Source organism: Haliaeetus albicilla, chromosome 2, assembly GCF_947461875.1.
Source record: "Haliaeetus albicilla chromosome 2, bHalAlb1.1, whole genome shotgun sequence".
NCBI classification, from domain to species: domain Eukaryota; kingdom Metazoa; phylum Chordata; class Aves; order Accipitriformes; family Accipitridae; genus Haliaeetus; species Haliaeetus albicilla.
Window position 1 is genome coordinate 22038264 of NC_091484.1, and position 22537 is coordinate 22060800.

The following is a 22537-nucleotide window of genomic DNA, read 5'->3' on the forward strand; positions in this document are numbered from 1 at the left end:
TCCTTTTGATTGCTTCATTACCATGTGGGGGGTGTTCGCCTTTAAAGAGAAGAGCCCCCACCGCGGGGCACAGGGCCACGCGTGGGCCATCTGCCCTCTGCTTGTCCCCTGAGCCCTCGCCCCACGGCCAGGCCAGGCCATGGCGGTACCAGGACCGTCCCGGAGACACCCCGGCGCATCCCTCACACTTAATTAAGATCAAAACCACGCGTCCCCGCGCCAGCCAGGGGCCGGGGGACTGAGCCCCTCCCCTCCCGGAGCAGGCCCCGCCCCCTCCGGCGCCCGGCCCCGCCCGGCCAGTCTCCGGGGCCTGCAGCGGCGCTTGGCCGCGGTGCGGACCCTCTCTCTCGGGCCGGAGCGGCGCGCCCAGGGTAAGCGTTGCCGCCGCCCCCTCGCCCGGCAGCGGGGAGCGAGGGGAAGGGGCGAGGGGAGGGAAAACGCCGGGAGGGATGCGGGGCGCGTTGCTGGCGGAGGGGCGGCCTGGCCGCGCTTCGCCTCGCCTCGCCTCCGGCGGCAGCCGGCGCTCCGGCGAGGAGGCCGCGACTGAGGGGAGCGGCGCGAGGGCGGCCCGGGCGGGCGGGGGGCGCAGCGCGTGGAGCCGCCGCCCTCGCGGCCCTGCTCTCCCTTCCTTCCCCTTACCCCGCTCCCCCCCCTCCGCGCCGGTGCCGCCGCCGCTCTCCCGGGGCGGGGCGAAGAGGAGGAGGAAGAAGAAGAAGGAGGAGGAGGAGGTGACGTGCCGGGAGGCGGCGGGGGTCCCCTCTCCGGGAAGGGGTGTGCCTGCGGGGGCTCGGGGGATGCTCAGCGGCAGAGCTGCGTGTGCCGCCGCTCCTGCGCGTCGGCCTCCCGCACCGTCGGCACCTCTCCTTCTGCTGGAGGACCTGAAGGCTGGAGGAGGATTGTTTTTTCCTTGCTTTTCTGAGATCCTCGGTCGGCAAGTACATCTTCACGGGGGTACAGTGCTCCCGTTTGTTCTGCTGATAGCGGTGTGAACAACCCAGGGCACACAAACCTCTGGTTTCCGTCATGGGAAAATGGTATGCTGAGGTTTAATTTTAGCGTCGGGCTGAATTTAGGCAACTCTGGAGAGGCGCTGCCCGATTTCAGCATCCCGAATTAAAAGCGGGTCATTCATTCTTGAAATGTAACGTTTTGCATGTTTCTTAAGGGTTACACTGGTATGTCTGCAGAACCAACTGGTTAAGCTTAGAGCAGTTTGATCTGCGCTAGCTGTCAGAAGTTAGTCATTGATGAAGTGCTAACATTGAGTCAGTTCCCAATTTCGTGGTAGTCTGGTGTAAGTAGATACAGTGATTGACTTTAACATGGAAAATATTCACCACAAATACTAAAGATGAAGAAAGAGTCTCTTAAAAAAAATCATGTTAGTGTGCTTAGAGGTGTAAGGCCATCACAGTATTTCTGCACAGTGTTGCCAGTACATTGTGTTATGCATGTTTGTCATCTTGGCTTTTATAATGTGATGTAGGATTTTGTTGAGCATTGCTATGAGGGCTGTCATTTTGTTCTGGAAATCCTAGTGTTTTGGGGGGTTGTTAGTCAATCCAACGTTGCAAGAAGGCTCATTTCTATTTATGAGCCAATAGGGTGGTTATTATTTTTAGTAGATGTTTTTCATCAGCTTTGCAGTTTTAAGTAGGCCAGATGCAGAGTGACTGGGTTTTTGTTTGTTTGTTGATAGTGTTCAGGGCCAGATACTTTGGGTAAAATGCAGTAGTGGTCCTGTTGTTATGACATTGCCCTCTAAGTGTTTTTCTGTTATTTGTGTATTAGGCTTTTTCAGGATGAATGTTGTTCTTTGTAGACTTGGTATGTAGAGAAAGAGAAATATTTGACCTTTTTAATAATGCTGAAATTTGTCAATTGCTAAACTCTTAGTTCAGATGGATTAGGCGTTCTTTTTGATGCATTTGAGCTAGAATGTGTTTTTCTTCATGTGATGCATTCTACTTTTCCTGAATTCTCAAGCATTTAGCCATGAGTTTTTAAAAATGAGTTTAGCTCAATTGTTCTAGGCCCTCATTCACGCAAAAAAATTGTATTTAGACTTTACCATTTTAAACTTTGTCAGACCATCCTAGTTAAACATATGTTTTAATAACTGTATTTATTGAAATGTTTTACAGGGCCAAACCTAACTTCTAGTAAGGAGGACTGATGAATTTCATTCAGCGAATTAAGTCAGCAAGCACAATATTATCAGTGCTTTTGCAGAAAAGGCTGGTGACGTGGTAATGGTAAATCACACTTGTGACAACAGAAACTGTGATTTCTCATGGTTAGCCAGCAGCATCCAGCAAGTTAGCTGAGTCACTTTGAAGAATCACAGATGTGTTGCTTGTTAAGTGTTCTCTAACTGTATCTGCTAAAAATCTGTTCTTGATTTGAAACCCTTAGTGATCATGTTAAAAGACAACTTGTGTATTACCTCTCTGCCTTGCTATGTTAAATTTAGCTAGGAGTAAGATTAAAAATGAAAGGCTGAAAAGAAAGAAAAATCTTAGTAAAGAACCAAACTAATATCTTGTAATGACATCACGCTTTTCATGCTAAGATCAGCTACTCAGTCATCAGCTGAAGCCTTGAAACAGCATCACTTCAGACATCAGGAGTTAATTTCTACCTAGCACTGACAGGAAAACTAGATTAATTTCATGGAGGAGTGTTAGAATAAATATTTTATGCTCAAAGTTCAGATGTAGATCTTTGCTAGAATTTGCTGCTGCTTGGACTGGGTAATTATTTCCTTACAATGTCCTTTAAGCCTTGTAAGGAGAAAAATGGAGATAGTACGTAAAACCTGATACTTCGTTTTGTTTTGAAGCATCTTCAAGAGCTATAAAATAGGAGTTAAGAGTGAAAAAATCTTACAAAAGTTTATTCTGTATTCTAAAATGGATGTCAGTTTCTTAGAATACCGTATTTCTTAGGAACCCTGAAGAATTTCCAGGGCTTGAGTTTGCCTGGAGAAAACTTTCGCACCATTTTGTTGACTAGTTTTTGAGGGGGTGTTGGGATCCTGAGTGTTTCCCACTAATACAGAAAATGACTGACATATTTCAAGAAGAGTCCCGCAATTCTGTGCTAGCAAAAGAAGAGCTTTTCTTGTCCAAGTAGTATCTGGCTAGCCCCCTGGGGCATATGTTTGTTGTTGAATTGGTGAAAGCAAACAAACAATGTGTACTAGTATCCTGTGTAATAAACCATTGTTGTGCCTGATGTTCCAGGCAATCAGTAAGATGTCTGGTCTCTTTAAAGAATTGTATTTTATATTTAGAGAAATGCTGACATGATAAAATAGGTATGCTTTTGATACTAAAAGGTTTATTTGGCCTACAGTTGTTTTAACTCTGGGAAACTGAATGGTGCTTAAACCCTTGTTGCTTAGTATTTAGTGTGTGGTGGAGTAAAATTTGCAGTGAAATCTTTATTTCTGTGAGCTGATATTGGGTTGGCTACTAAGTCAACTTCAGAGAGCAGGTAATAGGTGTGAAGAAGAGTTAAGACCAGATTTGGCAGAGGTTTTGTCTTTTCTCTATCTTTGTACCACTTCTATTTTATGCCCGCTTCTCCCTGTCTCCCTGCTTTGGCAAGAAATCAGCGGCGGCTTTTTTTCTTTTTTTTTTAATTTTTTTTTTGTTGCATGCAACTATTTTGCATGTTACTAGTGTGTGTACGTATACATAAAACATACAAAAATACTGTATACATACATTAATATAACTGTGGGGAGCTGATTGCATTTAACCTTAAAATCCTGATGTAGTTTCAGGTCTTTGGCAAGACTAGTCTAGAACATATAAACCAAAAAAGAGGTGATGTTTTATTTTTAAGAAAACAATAACTTAGTTTTGGTAATTACTTAACAGTTGGAATGTATGGGTCTCAAATGGGATGATCTGTCATCAATTCTGTAACTGAGATACTTGTTCTTTGTGTGTTCTAAGGAGGTAACAGTGATAAAATGCAGACACTTCAGTTTTGTAGTTTGCAGTGGTTAAATATCTTGAGTGCAGCTGAGATCCGAGGCACGCCTTCGGAATGCATTATGGTGCATACTTTTTGTATGTTAGTTTTTAGTATTTTTCTTAGAATATAGTTGCATATTTAAGATCACACTCCTGATTAAACAAAAGCTGAAGTCCACACCTTTTGAGTTCTGGCAAGTGTGTTTTCAAGTGTGTCATGAATTCAGCATGGAGTATATTTTCAATATGGTCACTTTGGTTTAGCTCTGAAGAACTGTTCTTTCATATGCTGTTTCCTGTGTCTGGTTTGAGCATGCTCATATGCAGGCACAAAGTCTTACTTGCTCATTTTAGAAGTAAAAAAGGCTGAGATGTGCTGTTAAGAAGAACACAGATGGGAAAGTGGCAATGGAGATAAAAGTAAGGCAATGCCGATACTGAATTTATAAGCTGTTTACTCTGCCTTTTTCTCAGCTCTTGTAGAGCAAGAAGTGAAGTGATTGTGAAAGTACAGCAGTGTTCTGCAGGACACTGCTCAGTAGCAGGGCTTCTTCAGCTGCAGGGAAAAAGTAATCCAAGGTTGGAGCACATGGATTTGACTTTCTGAATCTGTGAGTCTCACTTTTGGGACGGGGGAGGGTGATGTTGCTGTTCCCTCAGATGTCTTGCTGACCCAAAATATTGACTTACTTTTTTTCTTTCTCCTTTTAGCTTGCAAACTGTCCCCTGCACTCTTCAGCACCTTCTTCTAATGTTCTCAGAAAAATATTGCTCAGTACTAATGTGGAATGTGTGCAACTGCCCTGTTACTTCTACTAGGTCACCATTAGGGGATAGGAAATTGGGAACACATCTTTCTTAAGGAAACTTAAAAAAAACCCCAAACAACTAGTGGGTTGTCTTTTTTACAGGGATAAGTTATCTAAATATTTTTCAAATACAGTTCTTACTCAAGTAAATAGCATGACTCTAGAATTAAGTTGTGTAATCATTTTGTAGAAAATAAAACTTAAACCACATGTGAAAGAAATAATAGGAAGTAGGCAAAACAAAATAACATCAATTTGCTAGCAAAAGCACGAATACTTGTGTTTCCACTCACTTTCTAACCAAGGCAAATTAATTGCTCTTCTTGCTTTGTTTTTGTCTGAATCTAGCCATATGCTTGGTGGCTTATCTTTCAAAATCTCGGTGATAAGTTATTTCAGAGCACATTGGTATGAAACCAGATGTGCATTATAAATGTAAGAGTAATTTGTATGCCATACAAGCTGTACTCAAATATATTTTGTGTATTTCTCTTGCGTGTTGGATGAGAAATGTTATTTTGACCTGAGGGGTAGGTAAGAGCTGCTACTTCAGGGTCAAGCAGAGCTACTGTAGTTCTGAACACTCAGCTAAAGCCAAACTTTAGTTGGCTAGTAAGTAGTTCTCTCCTGTAGGCTGATAAGTCTTGCCCTGCCCCCGATGGGAAGTCTTCCTGGTCTTTAAATGTGGAGCATATTTGTAACTTGCAATTCCTTCCGTGTTGCTTAATTGAAAATCTATAGTATTGCCAAAAAGTTACACAGTATCTTCTGCTTATGTTTGGGGAATTTTGTGGGCATGCATCAGTTTGAATTTTTCAGTCTTATTTTGATTAAAGTCTATAGTTCCTGTCAAATTCAACTCCATCTAAATGCTTTTTTGGGTTTTTTTTGAGTAAATAACTAGCTAGGAACCAGTCTAGAGGATTGACTGTAAGATAAGGTGTATCTTTAACTGTGTAACTAGATGAAATCTCTGTTGGAGTAAACATTGGAGTAGGCATTGTGGAGCTGATATACCATATCCTACAGACAGAGTAGGAAGGTGTGCTTTACTAGTTTGCAGGAATTTCATGAGAATAAAACTGAAGAGGAGAGGATGGGAGCCACAGAAGACAAATGAAATGTAAAGGAAATACAAACTGTGCAAGCCAGGAGCAACAAAGGACAGACTTTTTGGTTGAGGGAAAACTTTCTTTGGACTGAACAGTTATCAGAATTGGTATCTATGGCACCATTTTTTTTAGCATTCAGCTTCTTCAGGTGGTCTTTGGTACCTTCATGTTGGTTCATACTAATTAGTCTCACTATCCAGAGTCTGGGCCTCTTGGTGCAGTGTGCAACCATGAGTTTTAAGTTGTGCCTGCTCCTCAGGCACAACCTGCTTAGTATTGATTTGAAGCAATTGCTTTTAATTCTGTAAATGATGGTTCTATGCTTGGGCCTTTTGATGCTATAGTGTGACCTGAATATTAACTGGAACGTTGCATGTCAATGAAAATGACATATCTTTCCTATTTTAGTCTCCTTTCCAAATGTTCTTTTAGCTTGTGTTTGGTTATTTTGTAGTCCTCTATTACTCAGCACATTTTAGTTTTGAATAGGCATATCCAGTACCATATTGTACCTATTTGTATAGTTTAAAGATTTCTGCCTCCCTATTTTAAAACTGGAGATTATAAAAACAAAGTATTTTTGTGGACTTTGTTCTTTAACTAGAATAAGAACATCTGTAGAGAAAGGTTGCAGAGTAGTCTTAAAATTCCCAAATATGCTGTGAAGTAATTAATAGAAAAACAGAAAAGTTGGGTCAACTTGAGTAAGTACAGCATCAAATGTTTTTGTTTCATCTGATTCAAGATTCGGATGCTGTGCCTGATCTAATGTGTCAAGGAGTAAGCAGGGCTATAAACTACATGTTGCATCACTCATTAAGCAACTTCTCATGACTATAAAGGCAGCTACTGTGTGTAGGGCAGGTGTCTTCAGGTGGTCCTATAAACCTCTGAGTATTGTTGGATATCAGAGTTATGCCAGTAAGGTCTCCCAACAAGCCTTAGCTAGTTTCCTGAAACTGAAAGTTCAGGAAAAGCTGGAATTGCCTTAAAATAATTGCAGGTTAATTTTTGCTATGGCATGTCTTTTTTTTTTTTTTTTTTTTTTAATGGCTTCCTTTCATGCCTGAATTCTGGCAGCTGAGCTTGAGTCTTAAAGCAGTGACTGATGGAGCCAAACTCATCCCAGTAGCAGCAGATAGCATAACAAGGGGCAGCTTGGGAGACTTGGGTTGAACTGTAGGAAAACTCTCTGTAGGCATTAGTGCAGTACTAGTGCGTGTTACCCAGAGAAACTGTTAGAGGTTTTCAGGACTCAGCTGTTGAGAGCCTCAACTGATCAAATGTTAGCACTGGTCAAGTGTACCGCTGGTCCTGCTTTCAGGAGGAGCTTGGACTAGATGACCTCCAGAGGTCCCTTCTAACCAACACTTCTGTGATTCTGTGGCTACACAAATTACTGAGTTTTTATTCTCTCCATTTCTGTGTGCCTGCTTCATGTCGGCCAGATTTTATATGAATTTCTCTTTTTATTCTGCTTTTGCTATTCACATCAATGTGCGGGACGTAGTAGACTGTTGTTGACCAGTCTCTAGACTAACGTTTTGTGGTAGTGAAATTCAAGGGCTTTATAATATTGGTTCTTGTTTAGCTCAAACCCAAATTTGCAAAATGGAAGTACATCTGGAGATATTTCCATTTTCCAAATTTTATACTTTCAAGTTCAGGCTATAATATCAAGTAACTGAATCAGCTTTGAAATTAAGATGGTGTATTTCCCCAAATGTATGCTCTGTTTATCTTTTTTTTTAATATTCCCTCATGTTTACCAAGGAACATTTGTTTCAAACAGAACATTACTTCAGACTGAGAAGTATTTTTAAAGGAATTGAAACCTGAAAATGCTTCTGAGGCAATGATGTGTTACAGCTAGAGACAGAATGAGTGCAGCTTGGAAAGGATATAAGTGCCCTTCAGGAAAGGGAGCAATGACTATCAGGAGGTCACTAGTAATGTGTTCACTACAAGTGGATTTCATGAAAATTAGTTTTTTCAGTTATGTAAACGGAAGAGGGAGAGAGTGTGTCAGCAGAATGGTTTTGGTTTATTTATAGTAGAGAAAGTACAAAAAATGTGTCCAGGTAAGCATTGGAGGCAGTCTCCAGCTCTTTGGGAGTTTATTTTTTCCCTACTTTACAGTCAGCATTATCTCAGCTTCAGAGAAGTTGGGTTTATCTGTGTTGGCTCTTAATCTGGGTTTATGCTGGGACTGTCAGAAAACACTTTGAGAGAATTCTGCTAATATTCCTGCAGGTTAATGCAGGTTAATACAGGTTTATACCAGATATTCTCAATTTATTAGACTTTCTATATGTGGTGTACCAAAGCAGTCTTTACAGTTAGTTGTAGATTCTGTCTGAGATGTTGGCTGGACCAATTTGTGTCTATGCCTAGGTAGAGAATGAAGTTGGAGTTTGTGATGGGAGAGCAAACTGGTATGACACTTAGTTCCCAGACCCTGAGGTCCTTTATTGCTTCAAGAGGATGTGTTTAGCGAACTCAAGTCCGGCATAGTTTACTATGCTGACTGGGTAAATCCTGGAGTATCTGTGACAGGCCGTTCACTGTGTGGTGGATGCTGCCCACGCTGGGTGTGGGGTGGGATACTGCCCAGGGTCCTCCTCGCTTGAACAGTTGCCAACTCAGAACTTGCTGACTTGAAGACCATTTTCCTGTAGGTATTATGCTGCCTGTTATGCTTATACATCATTGTGTTTTATGTTACATAAATGTACATTAAAATTATCTGAAATTGTCTTTAAGAATAACTTAAATGTTTGAACGTTAGGATTATAATACCAGTTACCATATTAAGTTCTGGTCTTGTAAGGAATTTTGTTTTTACTATGCCACATAGGGTGTTCCTACAGACTAAGAGGTAGTGTAAGCAGGAATGTGAGTCATTTTATCAGAAAATAACTGATTTTGTAAGGAGAGGGAGAGGTAAAGTACTGGCATGTTTTATTTATCTCTGTATGAGGAAACTTTATTACTACTGTTTCAGTGTCAGCTTTCTCATCAGGAAAGACTTTCTTTTAATATGGAAAACCTTGTAGTTTTCACAGCACTTTAGCATCTTGGTCACGGTATTGGCCATGTCATCTTATTTTACTCATTGAAAATAAAAAAAAATATTTTCAGATTATTTTTTTTAACCTTCACAGAAAAGCTATTTATGGTACGAATTCTTGGGCAGTGTTCAGTGTTGTCAGAGACATAGGTAGAAAGTATTCTAGGTTTTTGATAGGTTTCAACAGCAATCATGACACAATATTACTTTGTGTGCGTAGTTCCTTTATGCAGGTATGATTTCTCTGATAGTTTAAACTAAAACACTGTTGCCTTTTCCTAAAATAGCTTTCATGTGACACTTTTACTTTTGATTTTGCTGAGCTGTTGCTAGCCCTTTGAGTAAGCCCTTTTTTTTTGTTTGGGTTTTGGTTTTTTTTTTAAATCACTTCTGTTATCTCTTCTCAGTTATTTCTGCTGTGTGTTTTTTCCTTGGAAAGAAGAAAGTAATGTAAGTTGTGCAGGTGCTCAACATTACATATACATAGTAAACATAAATATAATTTAAAACAAGGATGATAGAATGGAAGATTAGGGATAGTATAATGATAGAAAAGAGAAGTATCATTCTGATCCTGCATCTCTAAAATATATGTAAAACTGACACATACAATGTGTGCCATCTGATTCTGTCAGTATGAGTGAAAATAATAGTGTTAATTGTAAGTGTAACCTGAAAAATCATGGGCTAGCTCTCCCCATGGATTACTAAAGTCTTCATTAGTCACTGAGGGCAGGGAAGGAGTGCAGTCCTAACCTTGCTAATTTTAGTAAACTCCTTTACTTTTCACTTATTCCACTAGTTAATACTATTAATAAGTAAAATCTGTAGTTCTCTAGGATAAGTTTTGAAATGTAATTCTCCACTTGGAAGCCTGAGTTATGGCCATAACCATTAAGCATTTAAAAAAAAAGGAAACAAACCACACATTTATTTTTAAATCAAATAGATGCAAACTGTGCTGCTTTGCAGGAAAAAAAACCCAGTTGCCCATAACTTTTAAGAGGTCAGCTAAATTAGCTAAATATTTGGGTGGTAGGAGTAGAGTCAAAGTGAATGTATGCAGTTATGAAGAAAAGAAAAAAAAAAGATAAAATCTGACTCCTCTTGAAGTCAGGAGGAGTGAGGAGAAAGTAGATCACAAATATACTAATGTCAATTCTTATCTCAGACTTTTTATTTCCCTCTTAAAAGTTTTGACATTTCAGTAGGCTTGTAAATTCTGTCATTTCACATGCCTAGTGAATGAAGGGAAAGCAGTGGATGTAGTTTTTCTGGATTTTAGTAAGACTTTTGGTACTGTCCCTCACAGCATCCTTCTGGACAAGTTGTCCAGCTGCGAAGTGAGCAGGTAGACAGTGCACTGGCTGGGCGGCAGGGCTGAAAGGGTTGTAAGTGAATGGGGCTCCATCTGACTGGTGAGCAGTCACCAGTGGCGTTCCTCAGGGCTCAATTCTAGGGCCAGTTCTGTTCAATGCTTTTATCAATGCTCTGGAGGCAGGAGTTGAATGCACCATTAGTAAGTTTGCTGGTGATACTCAACTTGGAGGTGCTATTGACTCTCTCGAGGGACAAGAGTCCTTGCAGAGGGATCTGGATAGATTGGAGCACTGGGCAATCATCAACGGCATGATGTTTAACAGGAACAAATGCTGGATTCTGCACCTGGGACACAGTAACACCGGACATCTCTAAATTGGGAGAGGAGTGGCTGGAGAGCAGCCCTGCAGAAAGGGGTCTGGGGGTGCTGGTTGACAGGAGGCTCAACAGGAGTCAGCAGTGTGTGCCCTGGCAGCCAAGAGGGCAAACCCCATCCTGGGGTGCATCAAACACAGCCTAACGCACCAGTCAAGAGAGGTGATTATGCCTCTGTATTTAGCACTGGTGCAGCCTCCCCTTGGCTATTGTGTGCAGTTCTGGGCCCCACGATTTAAAAAGGATGTGAGGGTACTCGAACATGTCCAGAGGAGGGCAACAAAGCTGGTGAAGGGGCTGGAAGGCATGTCCTCTGAGGAGCGGCTGAGGACTTGGACTTGGGGTTTGTCTAGTTTGGAGAGAAGGAGGCTGAGGGGCGACCTCACTGCTCTCGACAGCTTCCTGAGGAGGGGACGTGGAGAGGGAGGTGCAGATCTCTTCTCCCTGGTACCCGGTGCCAGGACATGTGGGAATGGTTCAAAGCTGCGTCCATCAGGGGAGGTTCGGACTTGGCATGAGGAAACATTTCTTTACCAAGAGGGTGCTGAAACCCTGGAACAGGCTTCCTGGACAGGGTGTCGATGCCCCAAGCCGGTCAGTGTTGAAGAGGCATTTATTTGGACAATGCCCTTAATACCATGCTTGAACTTTTGGTCAGCCCTGAAGTGGTCAGGCAGTTGGACTAGATGATAATTGTAGGTCCCACCCAGCTGAACTATTCTATTCTCCTGCACTCATGATAAGTCAACGATGAGACTGTTATTTGCCTGAAATCCTGGGGGGTGTGTGGGGGTTGGCTCTGAAAACACTTTCAAGGACACACAACACGGAGGATACAAGTGGCAACAGGATTTTGTTTTATTTTTCTGACTCTGTTTCAGAGCCGGTGCTCACAAGCCTTAACACAATGCGCAAGCGTAGCCAGGAGCAGGCTGATGCAATCCTTAGTTTAGCTTGAAAAAACATCACTTGAAGTCTGGCAAAGGAAAGTCAGAGAGCTACAGAAAGTCACAAATCCCCTACATCTTGTGGAGAGCTGTGTGCTATTGAGACTGCACGGGGAGTACCGATTTCTAGCTCACTGACATGTCTCTAGCGACAAGGAGTTAATGGCATGGTTAGTGTCCAGCGCAGTTGCTATGAACTCCAGCTCTCCAGGCAAGTTTGCCGTGGAGTTTCTTGCAGTACCATGAATTACGGACTGTTTATCTTCCTGGTGAATCCCTTCTCCCAGGCGCTGCAGAGAATGAACATGCCGGTCTGTAAACACCATTCCTTCATAGGGCATACTTTATTTTGACCACACATCCTTCCTGAAGCCTGCCATATAGAATAACCCAAACAATGGGACCGCCTGGAGCCGAAAGAAGGGGTGCCAGCTGAACCCAGCCTCCTTCAAATCAGAGGCAGACACTGGGTCAACCCACAGCTCATACAACAATCCTGAAAGTATGTAACTGATATTGAAGAAACAAAAATGAACCGTTGAATATTGACCTTTGCCAGAAACAGGAAAGCAGATAACTGACCGATGCACAAAGGCGGCTCTTTCTAGAACAAGCTCAAAAATTTTAAGAATGTAATTTTTCTCTCTCTTTTTTTTTTTTTTTTTTTGTTAAAGGATTTTTTTCACATGGATTTCTATTTTGGCATTGAAAAAAAAAGCAAATCCCAAACATTCTCACACCTGGTTTATAATTCTTTTTCCACTTTTGTTTCTAAATTATTTTGTTTCTTTTCGCCTTTGAGAAGAAAGGACTATAACCAATGTCCTGTTTCACTTAGGATGCAGAAACTCAAATAATATGGCAGCATGAATACAGGCCAAGCAGTCACTGTTTCCTGACAAGCGAGAATGAGGATCAGTGCTAATCACACACAAAAGAAGTGGTGTGTGGCATTTTCAAAAGTATGACATGTGTTGATGACAAGCGTACTTTTTGCCTTCCAAAACTTGCTCCACTGTGCTTCTCTGCCAGTGATGCATGAAAAGCGGTCTCGTACCTGCCCAGCTCTTGTATTGCACGCAGGGAGAGCTGAAAAGGTGCAGCAAGCCTGGAGCCCTTCCAAGCACAGGCTGTTTTGCACAGGCAAGAATCCCTGGGGAAGTGGAGCCAAGGCAAGAGCAGAGCTCACTCCCGCTACAGACTTGCACCATGCAAGAGAGCCCGAGAGAGCCAGGGCACCTTAGAGGTGCAAGGGCAGCAGGCAAGGACCTAGCTGAAAGGGCCCAGAAGAGCCCTGACAAGGGGCTGTGCTCAGTGCTACAGAGGACAAGCAGCAACCCCTGGGCACTTCCCGTGGGGCCAGAAAACTTCCTCCCCCCGGATGCGGGGCACGAGGGCCACCTTCGTGGAGCACGAGCAGCAGGCAGCAACCTAGCTAAAATGGCCCAAAGCAGCCCTGGCAAGGGGCCGTGCTCAGTGCTGCAGAGGAAGGCAAAAAAACCCCGGGGACACTTGCTAGCCCACCCTGGGGGAAAAAAAGCCTTCCTCCCCCCAGCTGCAGGGCATGAGAGGCCATCTTCGTGGGGCACAAGCAGCAGGCAGCAACCTAACCAAAATGGACTGGAGGAGCCCTGACAAATGGTCATGCTCAATGCTGCAGAGGAAGGCAAAAAACCCCCAGGGACCAGTGCCAATCTTCCCTGGGGGAAAATTCCTTCCTGACCCCAGATCTGGCGATCGGCTATTCCCTGAGCATGTGAGCAAGACCTGCAGCCGCCTCGTCCTCCAGGCTGGTCACGCCTCCCAGGAGATGCCCAAGCCCTATTCTCCCTCAACCTGGAGCCATCTCAGGGGCTTCTGAGTGGCCAAATGCCCTTGGCCTGATGGACCTTGGGGGCAAGAATCCTTCCTGCAACTGGCGGGACGCCAGTGAGTGCTCCAAAGCACCGGGACCCCTGGCAACATCTCTGCATCCCAATTCTTACGGCTGCTGCCCCTGGCTCTGCAGGGCTACTCAAGAAGGCATTCCCTTGGTCTTGCCGCTGCTGTCCAGCTGAGAAGGATTTCCATCTGTCAGACGAGCTTTGAACGCGGTCCCTCCAGCAAGCCTGGTCCAGCCTCCAGTCTTCCTCCGTCAGCCCCCTCCAAGTAATTCCACGGGCTCCTCAAAGACTTTCTCTTGGATGTGTTGGGGCTGGCCCCGGGGCCAGCTCTGGCAGTGGGACACGGGAGGCTGCCCCTTTTATACTGGCCCGGGGCATTGTGACTGCTGCACTGCTGGGTGGTGGCATGGTGACACGGGGGTGACGGGGCCCCCCACGCACAGCCCCTCCGCCCAGCGTCCTTCGGAGGAAGGCCTTTGGGGTGCTGGCCCCGGGGGCTGTCCCTGTGCCCAGGAGGCTGTCCCTGCCCTTGGTGGCCATGCACTGGGCCCAGCTGCTGGGTGTCCCCGAGGCATCCTCTGCCACTCGGCTCCCAAGGACAAACCTGGTGCTGTTACTCTTCTCTCAGGCCATAGCAGGAACCACCCCTATTAGCCGTCCCCTCTCTGTGTCAGAGCTAAGAGCTGTGAGGCCACATGGAGAGGAGGACCAGGGACGCAAGCCCTTTTCCAGGGGGATAATAGAGGATGGTTTCAGCAGCTTCAGCCTGGAGGAAAGCCGGAGCGTAACTAGAGCCATAGGCTGGGATGGACGGTGCCAAAAGACCACCATAGAAATAACAGAGGCTTTGAAAAAGAAGTGAGCAGAAGTGACCCTGGTGTGGTGGAAAAGCCAGTCATTTTCAGACCTAGAACATTTGGATCCATGCCCAAAGCCCAGCCAGGCAAATGGCAACTCTTCCAAACAGCAAAACTAGCCCATTGCTGCTATTGCCGTCACATCCCCTTCTCCCACTGAAAGCAAGCTGCACAGTCGGCCGTGTTTATGTGGGATACCAAATGCGCTTCAGCCATGGGGTAAAACTGTCAGAGCTCATTTGTGACTTTGACCTTCCTGAGAATTAGTTGTCTACCTCGATTTGTGGGAAGATGTTCAGATCTTGTCTGAAACCCTGGCAAATCTCTTTTCCTTTAGGATTTAGTATTTTGAGTACTGAAAGACTAAGGAAGGTAGTGTTCTTGCCGTTTGGTATATTTGCGCCAAAACTCCTATGTACATTCAGGTAACAAAGGGCATTTATGCCCTCTACGTTTATTTGCTTGTGGTGATGCCAGAGGTGGAAGAGAGGGTTTTGTTTCCCTCTGCACGAACTTTGCAGAGACATAGAGACCATGCATGATTTCCTCACCGTTCCAGGGGACATTTGCTTCTACACTGTTTATGGTGAGGTCTTCTCCTTGCAAAGGAAGTCTTGCATTGTTTTTTGTTCTTTAACAGATCCAGCCCTCCACTGACCAGCTGAGTAATGGATGGGTTGTGTGGGTGGGCTCTGAACGTGAAGCTGGTGGTGTCAGTCCAGTCACTTTCAAAATGGATGTCTGCCTCCTAGGGAAGAGAATATCCACAGCAGACATTAACTGAGCTTCCATTGTGGAAGTTTGGCTGGAGAAAGTGCCCAATCAGATGAGACACTGGGAAAGCTAGAAGAGGTGAAAGGCTGATGGGTCAACGTGATACAGTTAGTCGCACTGCTGTGTGGGGGGATACGCTTTACTCTCCAGGAGCATGAGTAAAGGTTGCTGATGATTTTTAAAATTAATTCTGCAGGCATTTAGTGAAGAGGAAGGTTGTTGCTGGTAAAGCTGAGACGGGTAAGGAGTTGGCTGGCCAGGTGGCTGTCTGACACTAAAAGACAACTGCGTCTCTTTAAGAATCCCTGCGCACCTGTAAGATAGCTGTAATGAAGAAGATGAAACACTAGAAACTGAGTATCTTAATCTCATATTCCCACTTCTTAATTTCTCTGGTCGTGTGTGCTCTGCTAACACCTCTTTAAAGGAGATTAGGCCCAGCAAAAGGTCTGTCAGCTTTCCTGGTCCCGTGGCTTACGACTGAGAACTAGAAGACGTATACCTTGGATTGGCTTTGGAAAGCCATGGTCAGGAGCATCCTGGGGTTAATTGCCAGGCAGAAGCAGAATGGCAGTAGCCTGCCTGTGCTTGTGCTTGGTCTTGTGCTTGGTTTGGCCCACAGCTGGATCCCAGAATGAGATGGTGATTGTTACTGGCTTGGTTTGCCTCTGATGGCTTGTTCCCTGCAGGCTTGTTCCCTGGTCCAGCCTAGTTTCTGTCTCATGCAGGTCTGTTACCATTCTCATGACGTAGCCCAAGAAAAGCAAACTTTGTACTACCTGAAGGCCGCGTGTAACTTGACCTAGGCATTTGCCATCCGTGGCTGGCCTGCCTCTTCTTCAGCTATGCACTGGCAACTCCCTGCCCCAAAACTTTCCTTTTCCCCTGTGTCCTTGTATCCTCATGTTTGCCTAGCGATGTGTTAAGAGATCCCCTGTCTGTTTTTCCTGTTGTTCTTTGACTGACTGTGTTCTTACAGACTTGGAGTTGAAATACTGTTGGAATAGAAGAGTGGACAGGGTTTCTCTTTCTGTTTCACAGTTTACTGAAAGACAGCCCACATGGGAAGAGACAAAGTTTTGCTCTTGAATTTCAGAAAGCTATTCTCCCAGATTTATGGAAGCTTGTCTGATATGATTTGTATTGCAGGATGTATAGCTTAATCTTCTGAGTATTTTGCATAAAAATAAATTTTCTGTGTTTCCTTGAAACTTTTGTGACCTTCTTAGTCAACTCTTTCTAGAAGCTTTAATTGGAAAAAAGTTCTCATGGAGTAATGTAGTGAATCAAACTGCTCCAGTTTTATATGAAATTTAACCTGATTTTTTTTTTTTTTAAAAAAAACTTGTAGTCATAAGAGACTTAGAGTAATTGCATTCCCTTTAACCACTGGTTTGCATACACTTTCTTCAGAGAGACACTGTCTGGCAACGTAAATTGTCATAGCAGCTGAATTTATCTATAGAGCAAGTAGCAGTGTATTTGCTTTATAGAATGATTACTGTGATATTCAGGGGTTTTCATGGACTTTTAATCTTTTGGTTGTGTCAGCTCTGGATGTGCTGGTAGCTAACACTGCCAGTTTTCAGGAACTGTTTGTGGAACTTCCTTTAAGTTGGCTTCCTATTGAGAGTGTTTAAATCGGAATTGGAAATCTTAAAGATGCACAGTATCAGGCTTTTTATTCATTCCCATGTAATGATCTCACTCTAACAATGTGGAGAGTGGAGCCTTCTAAATCTAGACAGTGCTCCCTTATTCCCACCGGTCTAATTGAACATTAATTCTCTTGTTTCACAATCCTCTGAGAGATGAAGAGGGCCTAGATATATCTTATTTTAGAAACAATTTTTAGAGCCTACTTGCCAAATTCTCTGAGTCATCAGTTTAGCAAAAAGAGAACTGACATGGTAAGATGAAAATACCTACCAGAATTGTGGGGTTTTGGTGGCTAATGCGTTTTGGTTTTCTTTGTTTAGAAATTCTTCCTATATGGATCAGCCTTCTAGTGATGGTGAAACTGGAAGAAGACCACTCTAAGCAAACCCAGAATGAATCGGGTGCCAGGTGATGCAGAAAATGCTCACAGTAGCAGTGTGGAATCCTGTCCTTCCTTGCGCGATGTCCACTCCATCAACCCAGCGCAGCTGATGGCAAGGATTGAGTCATATGAAGGGAGAGAGAAGAAAGGCATATCAGATGTCAGAAGGACTTTCTGTTTGTTTGTTACATTTGATCTCTTATTCATAACCTTGCTGTGGATAATAGAATTAAATGTGAGTTGTCTTTTCAGTACCCTTGGACTTTATTAATTTATTCACTCACTTCAGGAGTGGTTAATAAGTTGCTCTTTTCTAACCCAAATTACATGCTTTTTGTATCTATTTAAATTAAAGCAGCTTCTTACTTTTAAGCTTTCATGAACATAGTATCTACTCAACTGCATTGACTTTTAGTCATTAGGATACTTTGTTTATTATCTTCTTATCATGAAACCTTTTGATGTTCCTGTAGTCTGTGAACCACCCTGAAGAAACCACTGAAAATCTGGCAGCAAGTAAACAAAAATATTACTGTATGTCTTAAAATTCACACTTCTTGTCAAATTCAAACAGGATTCCAGAGTTTGCTTTCTGAGTAACTCAAAAGTCAGTGATATTTCACTGAGGTGCTAGTCTCTGGCAAGACTTCCAATGGCCAATACCTTTCTTTTGCTGTAATGGATTTTCTTTGAGACAAACTTAGTATGCTATACATTGTCTATGGCAGGGTGCATTTAAACCACATAAAGTCCCACAGTTGCCACCTTTTAACACCAACATTTGTTATTTGGAAAACGAGGCGGTTCTGAAATTTCCAGAAAGCAATAGGATAGCTGATTTGTTATTATTTCATAAGTAGCATCCAAGTTTTGAGCTGGGTTTTAAGCTGTATCTAAAGTATGCATTTAGGAAAGGACACACAGGGAAAATGGGAGGAATCCATTTTTTAGACAAGAAAAATCTTGAGTAAATGTTTTTTGTCAGCCTTCCTTTACAAGATAAATAACCTTGGTTATTGATCTGACATTATGAAGTTTCAGGAGCTGACTGTTCAAGTAGTTCATTGATATAGTGAAAAATACACTTTACGATTTAATTTGAGAAAGCAGACTTTGCTTGCCTGAATGGTGTAATTTTGGACTAGACTTCTGTTGTCTCTCTAGGTGGAAAGACTACTGTATCCAGTGTGTAAAGTTAGCTTGTCTCAGAAAAGCAGCATAGTGTTCTGATGCATTTCTTGTTTTAGGCCAGTTTCTCAATAGCATCTTCAACTAAGAGGAGCAGAGTCTGGGTTTGTATCTTGTCAAGGATTCAGAGTACAGGTTATCAAACTAGTGCTCTCAGAAAGTTTAAGACTTTGTATAGAAAATGCTACCAACTCATGATATTTTGTTTTGAGTGCTGTAGCATTAAGGGACCTCACAATGAAAACTCATAGGATCTTGAAAGCTTTGTTTTAAGAAGAACATATTATGAACTGGAGTCCTATACTGCCAAATGTCAGCAAGAATGAAAAACAGGTTTTTGTTTTCATAAGTCATAATATTAGAAGCCCTCATTTGCTATCTGGGATCTGACACCTGGTTAGGTTTTTTTGTTCTGTTTTTAAAATTAAGTTTAGTTCATTGGGAAGTCAAATAGCACTGCGTTAGGACTGTCTGTCACTGGTAGTGGGACTTCAGAATTGTTGCCAGACTTCTGTAAGTATTGTTTTCTCTTTGTCACCATTATCCAGTGTGCTTAGGCGTAATTTATTTTTAAACACTTCAGGGAGTAGCTCCATGGCAGTTTGAGCAAACCCTAAATCAAGGCTGTTGTGGTTCTCTGTTCATCCTTATGTTACCATGGTGCTCATGCAGCCACGCAGTGAACAGCTTGGAGGGGGGGGACATTGATCTTCCTTATTTATGCTGGAAACAGATGATCACACCTGATGCAGTAGAGCAACAAAGGGGAAGCTATGTTTAGAAAGTTACTTGTCAGGTAGCCAAAGAGGGGAGGGAGAGGAGAAGAAATTTGGAGTTGGAGCGAATAGTCTCAGGAAAACACTGCCCAGCAGTGTGGTTGGGAAAAGTGGAAGAGTCTAGGCTACATTGCTTTGAGATGGTGAGCATATGTTGTTGGCGTGCTTTGGTACCTCCTTTCTTTAAAAGGATGACAGTAGTCGACCTCAATATTAAGCCTTCTGTTGGTGGTGTTTTCCAGTGCTTTACATAACTATTTCATGCAGTGCTTAGTTAATTGAGTTTAATATAAAAAACAATAGGATATGGACACTAAGTTTTTTCGCTGCTGACTAAGGTATATACTCCTTTCACTTTTTCTGACCCAATACATACGAAATTATTTTCTTACTAGCCCAGATTGGACAGGAAAGTGACAAATCTTTCCACTGGAAAGAAACACAGTGGCTAAGGAAGATGCAATTTTGAATCCCGTCAAGCAAATGAAAGAAGTAAATTTGGATATTAGTCATTTGTGGGAGAATGGTCTAATAGTTGCAGCTTCTGTGTTTTTTGCCGTGGCTTCTTTTGCTCAGCTCTCTTAAATAGCATGTGTGCTGATGAGAAAAAGATTTGGAGTATTAACCTGACTAACTAGAGCTAGTTTCTGGGTGGTTTTTTGATCAGCTGTTTTGATCCTCCTTATGAGACATAAAATGCTCTGTGAATTTGTGTAACAGACCTTACATTTAATCATTTCTTCTTTCTTCAACAACTTGTTCGCTTTTATTTTGGGATTGCTTTTATTTTGGGACAGTCTGAAATGTAGCTTGCATAGGCCAGGTGATAATCCTAAATTTCCACTTTGAAATTTGTATATGATCATGAAAAACAAGCAAGGACACTAATCTTGAAGTTGACATTCTTAGCATATATGTCCTCTGTACTTAGTTTAACGATCTTTTTGTGCATCAGTGGGGACTATTAATTTCACCGTTCAGATTTGTGTGTATTTTGGCTTCAATAACTTCCGTTCTAAAGCTGTGTGTGGTGTTGTTTCTTTGTAGGTAAAAGGAGGCATTGAGACTACCTTAGAGAAAGAAGTCCTACAATATGACTACTCTTCTTCATATTTTGATATATTTGTAAGTGTTCTTTAAAAAAAAAAGGAAAAAAAAAAGCAGCAAACGTATAGTTTTCCCATGTTTCTCCTTCCACAGATGTTTCCTAGTTTGAGTCCTGTGAAAGGGTTGATCTTTTCTTGATAATTTAAACTGGAAGGACTTGGGCCAAATTTCACCCTTCCAAGGGTTGCCCAGTTCTGCTTTGGCAGCAGGCTCATGGAGTCTGTGGATAGAGATGCTCAGGCACACTTAAATTGCATCCTCTACTTTTTGGGGCATGGAAAGGCAGATGAAAAACTCAGTTGAGAATGTGAGACTGATGTAACATAAAGATAATTCATTAAGAGGACAAGACCAATAGGCCTTCAGCTGTAAAATCATTTTGTTTAAACCGACGTTTTTGTCCTTCCACAGAAATAAGTGAGTTGCAGTGAGGAGAGACTTGTTCCAAGGTTGGCCTGTATAGGTCAGTTTTTTTCAGATGTCTGTGTTTCAACTCAAAACAGTTTTTTTTTAACATTGTATTAAAAACAGGTGACGTGAAGTATGATTCTCCTTTACTATGTATAAGCACCTTAGGCACATGGGAGGAACTCTACCGCATTAGGAAATTTCTCCGTGTTTCAGCAACGCTGTAGCTCTGTAGTTGAAATGCATTTTGCACTGCATGGACAAAGTTACTGATCTCAAGTAAAAGCTGTTTCTTTACAGTTCTTCTAAAGGGCCCCGTGTTTTTGCAAGATCATTAATTCTACCAGATCTTGTTCGCCTGGCCGAGATGAGTTGGTTTGGTATCAGTCATTTTATATTGATGACTATATCCAGAATCTCTCATTGAAACTGGTGTAAAAACCCATCCTTGCTTCTGCATTGGACCATTTGCTGTGTCAAATGGAATGAGGTACTAGATACAAAAATGTCATAAGCTAGCAAACTATGCTACTTTTCCCTTTCTTTCTCATTATTTTGCTGGCAGATTCTCCATGATATACGTTACTGCAGAAAGCAAAAAATGTTATCTGTCAATGTTGATGCTCTGGAAATTATTTTGCCTTGTAGTTGAACCAAGGGTTAAAAACATGTAATGCAAAATAATAGACTTTTATTCCTTGGGAAGGGACTAGGTCATTGAATTCTGCAAAATGATTTGTGGGCTTATACAGGATTTCTTGTGTGTCTGCTACACATCACTGAAACATATATATTTGCATAAGATTAAATGGGTTCATTATACCTCTGGCCATGTCTGTCCTTGACTTCTCTTCATTTTAAGCATTTGTTTCACAGCTTTTAGATTCTGAACACATCTTTTAAAACAAGTTGGAGGCAATCTAATATCAAAGAATAAATGGGGAAATTGAGGGTTAGGGTCCCTGATTCAGAAATCTTGTCTGTCTGCTATTGATTTAATTTTCTGGCCTAGAAATACTATAACTTACCTTTCTTTACTGCAGAGTATTTGGAACAGCTTGCTATTGCAGACATCTCCATAAAGAATAATTGATTGTTGTAACATTAATATTTCAATAAATACTAAAAAATTAGTAAGCAGAAAATTGTTTTTAAAAGTTTTTCGCATTTTCTGATTGCATTTGTGAAGTCTTTACAGTTTTTAATTATATTCTTGTGCAGTAGCACACCACTAAGATCAGTGAGATGGACAGTAATGCTCAAGGTGTTTGTTGGATTAACTGCATCTAGATTTAACTGCTTAGATTCCAGTCAGGTAAAATGATCATGGACATACTTTGTGTAGCTTTCCTATGTTTCTAACTTATTTGTGGAATTGCACATGCTTGCATATTTGAGCCTATATAGGCATGTGAATGGTGCCATTTGCTTTACAAATGGGAAATTATGTTCTATTTCTGTTTTATAAGCACACATTCAAATTTGTTTCTCAATAACAGAACTTAGATTGTCCTGTTTTAAGTTGTTTTGTAAGCAGTTAGTATTTTCAGTGAGCTGAGAATCTTGTGGTTCTTCTGTGTTCTGAATTAACCAACAAATATTTTTTTCCTTTCTCTATAGCTACTGGCAGTCTTTCGATTTAAGGTGTTAATACTTGCATATGCAATGTGCAGACTGCGCCATTGGTGGGCAATAGCTGTGAGTAGTGGCCAAGCATAATGGAGTTTTAACTAGAATGGATCAAACAGACAAAATTTTAGATGTCTCTTAACGCTTGTATGTTAAGAATCATCTTGATGCTATATATAAAAATTCACTGTACAGTAACAGATTAAAACTTCTGTTCTGGAAGATTTTCAGCCTAAAGACAAGAATTTAATAGCA

The 22537-nt window shown here is 42.2% G+C and overlaps 1 protein-coding gene across 6 annotated transcripts in view; it reads left to right on the forward strand.

Annotated features, from left to right (window-relative positions):
* Nucleotides 1–260: 260 nt before the first annotated feature.
* The window catches only part of STARD3NL (STARD3 N-terminal like), a 31111-nt gene continuing 8834 nt past the window's right edge, over nucleotides 261–22537 (forward strand). For 2 of the 6 annotated variants that reach the window (XM_069809581.1, XM_069809609.1), the window contains exons 1-4: nucleotides 261–371; nucleotides 17113–17409; nucleotides 20186–20263; nucleotides 22274–22351. In XM_069809581.1, the coding sequence (XP_069665682.1) occupies nucleotides 17185–17409; nucleotides 20186–20263; nucleotides 22274–22351 (381 nt within the window). In that variant the 5' untranslated portion in view covers nucleotides 261–371; nucleotides 17113–17184. Of the gene's footprint in view, nucleotides 372–825; nucleotides 1035–4460; nucleotides 4598–17112; nucleotides 17410–20185; nucleotides 20264–22273; nucleotides 22352–22537 lie in introns of those variants that run through there. The other 4 variants (XM_069809590.1, XM_069809599.1, XM_069809618.1 and 1 more) reach the window with 4 other exon arrangements.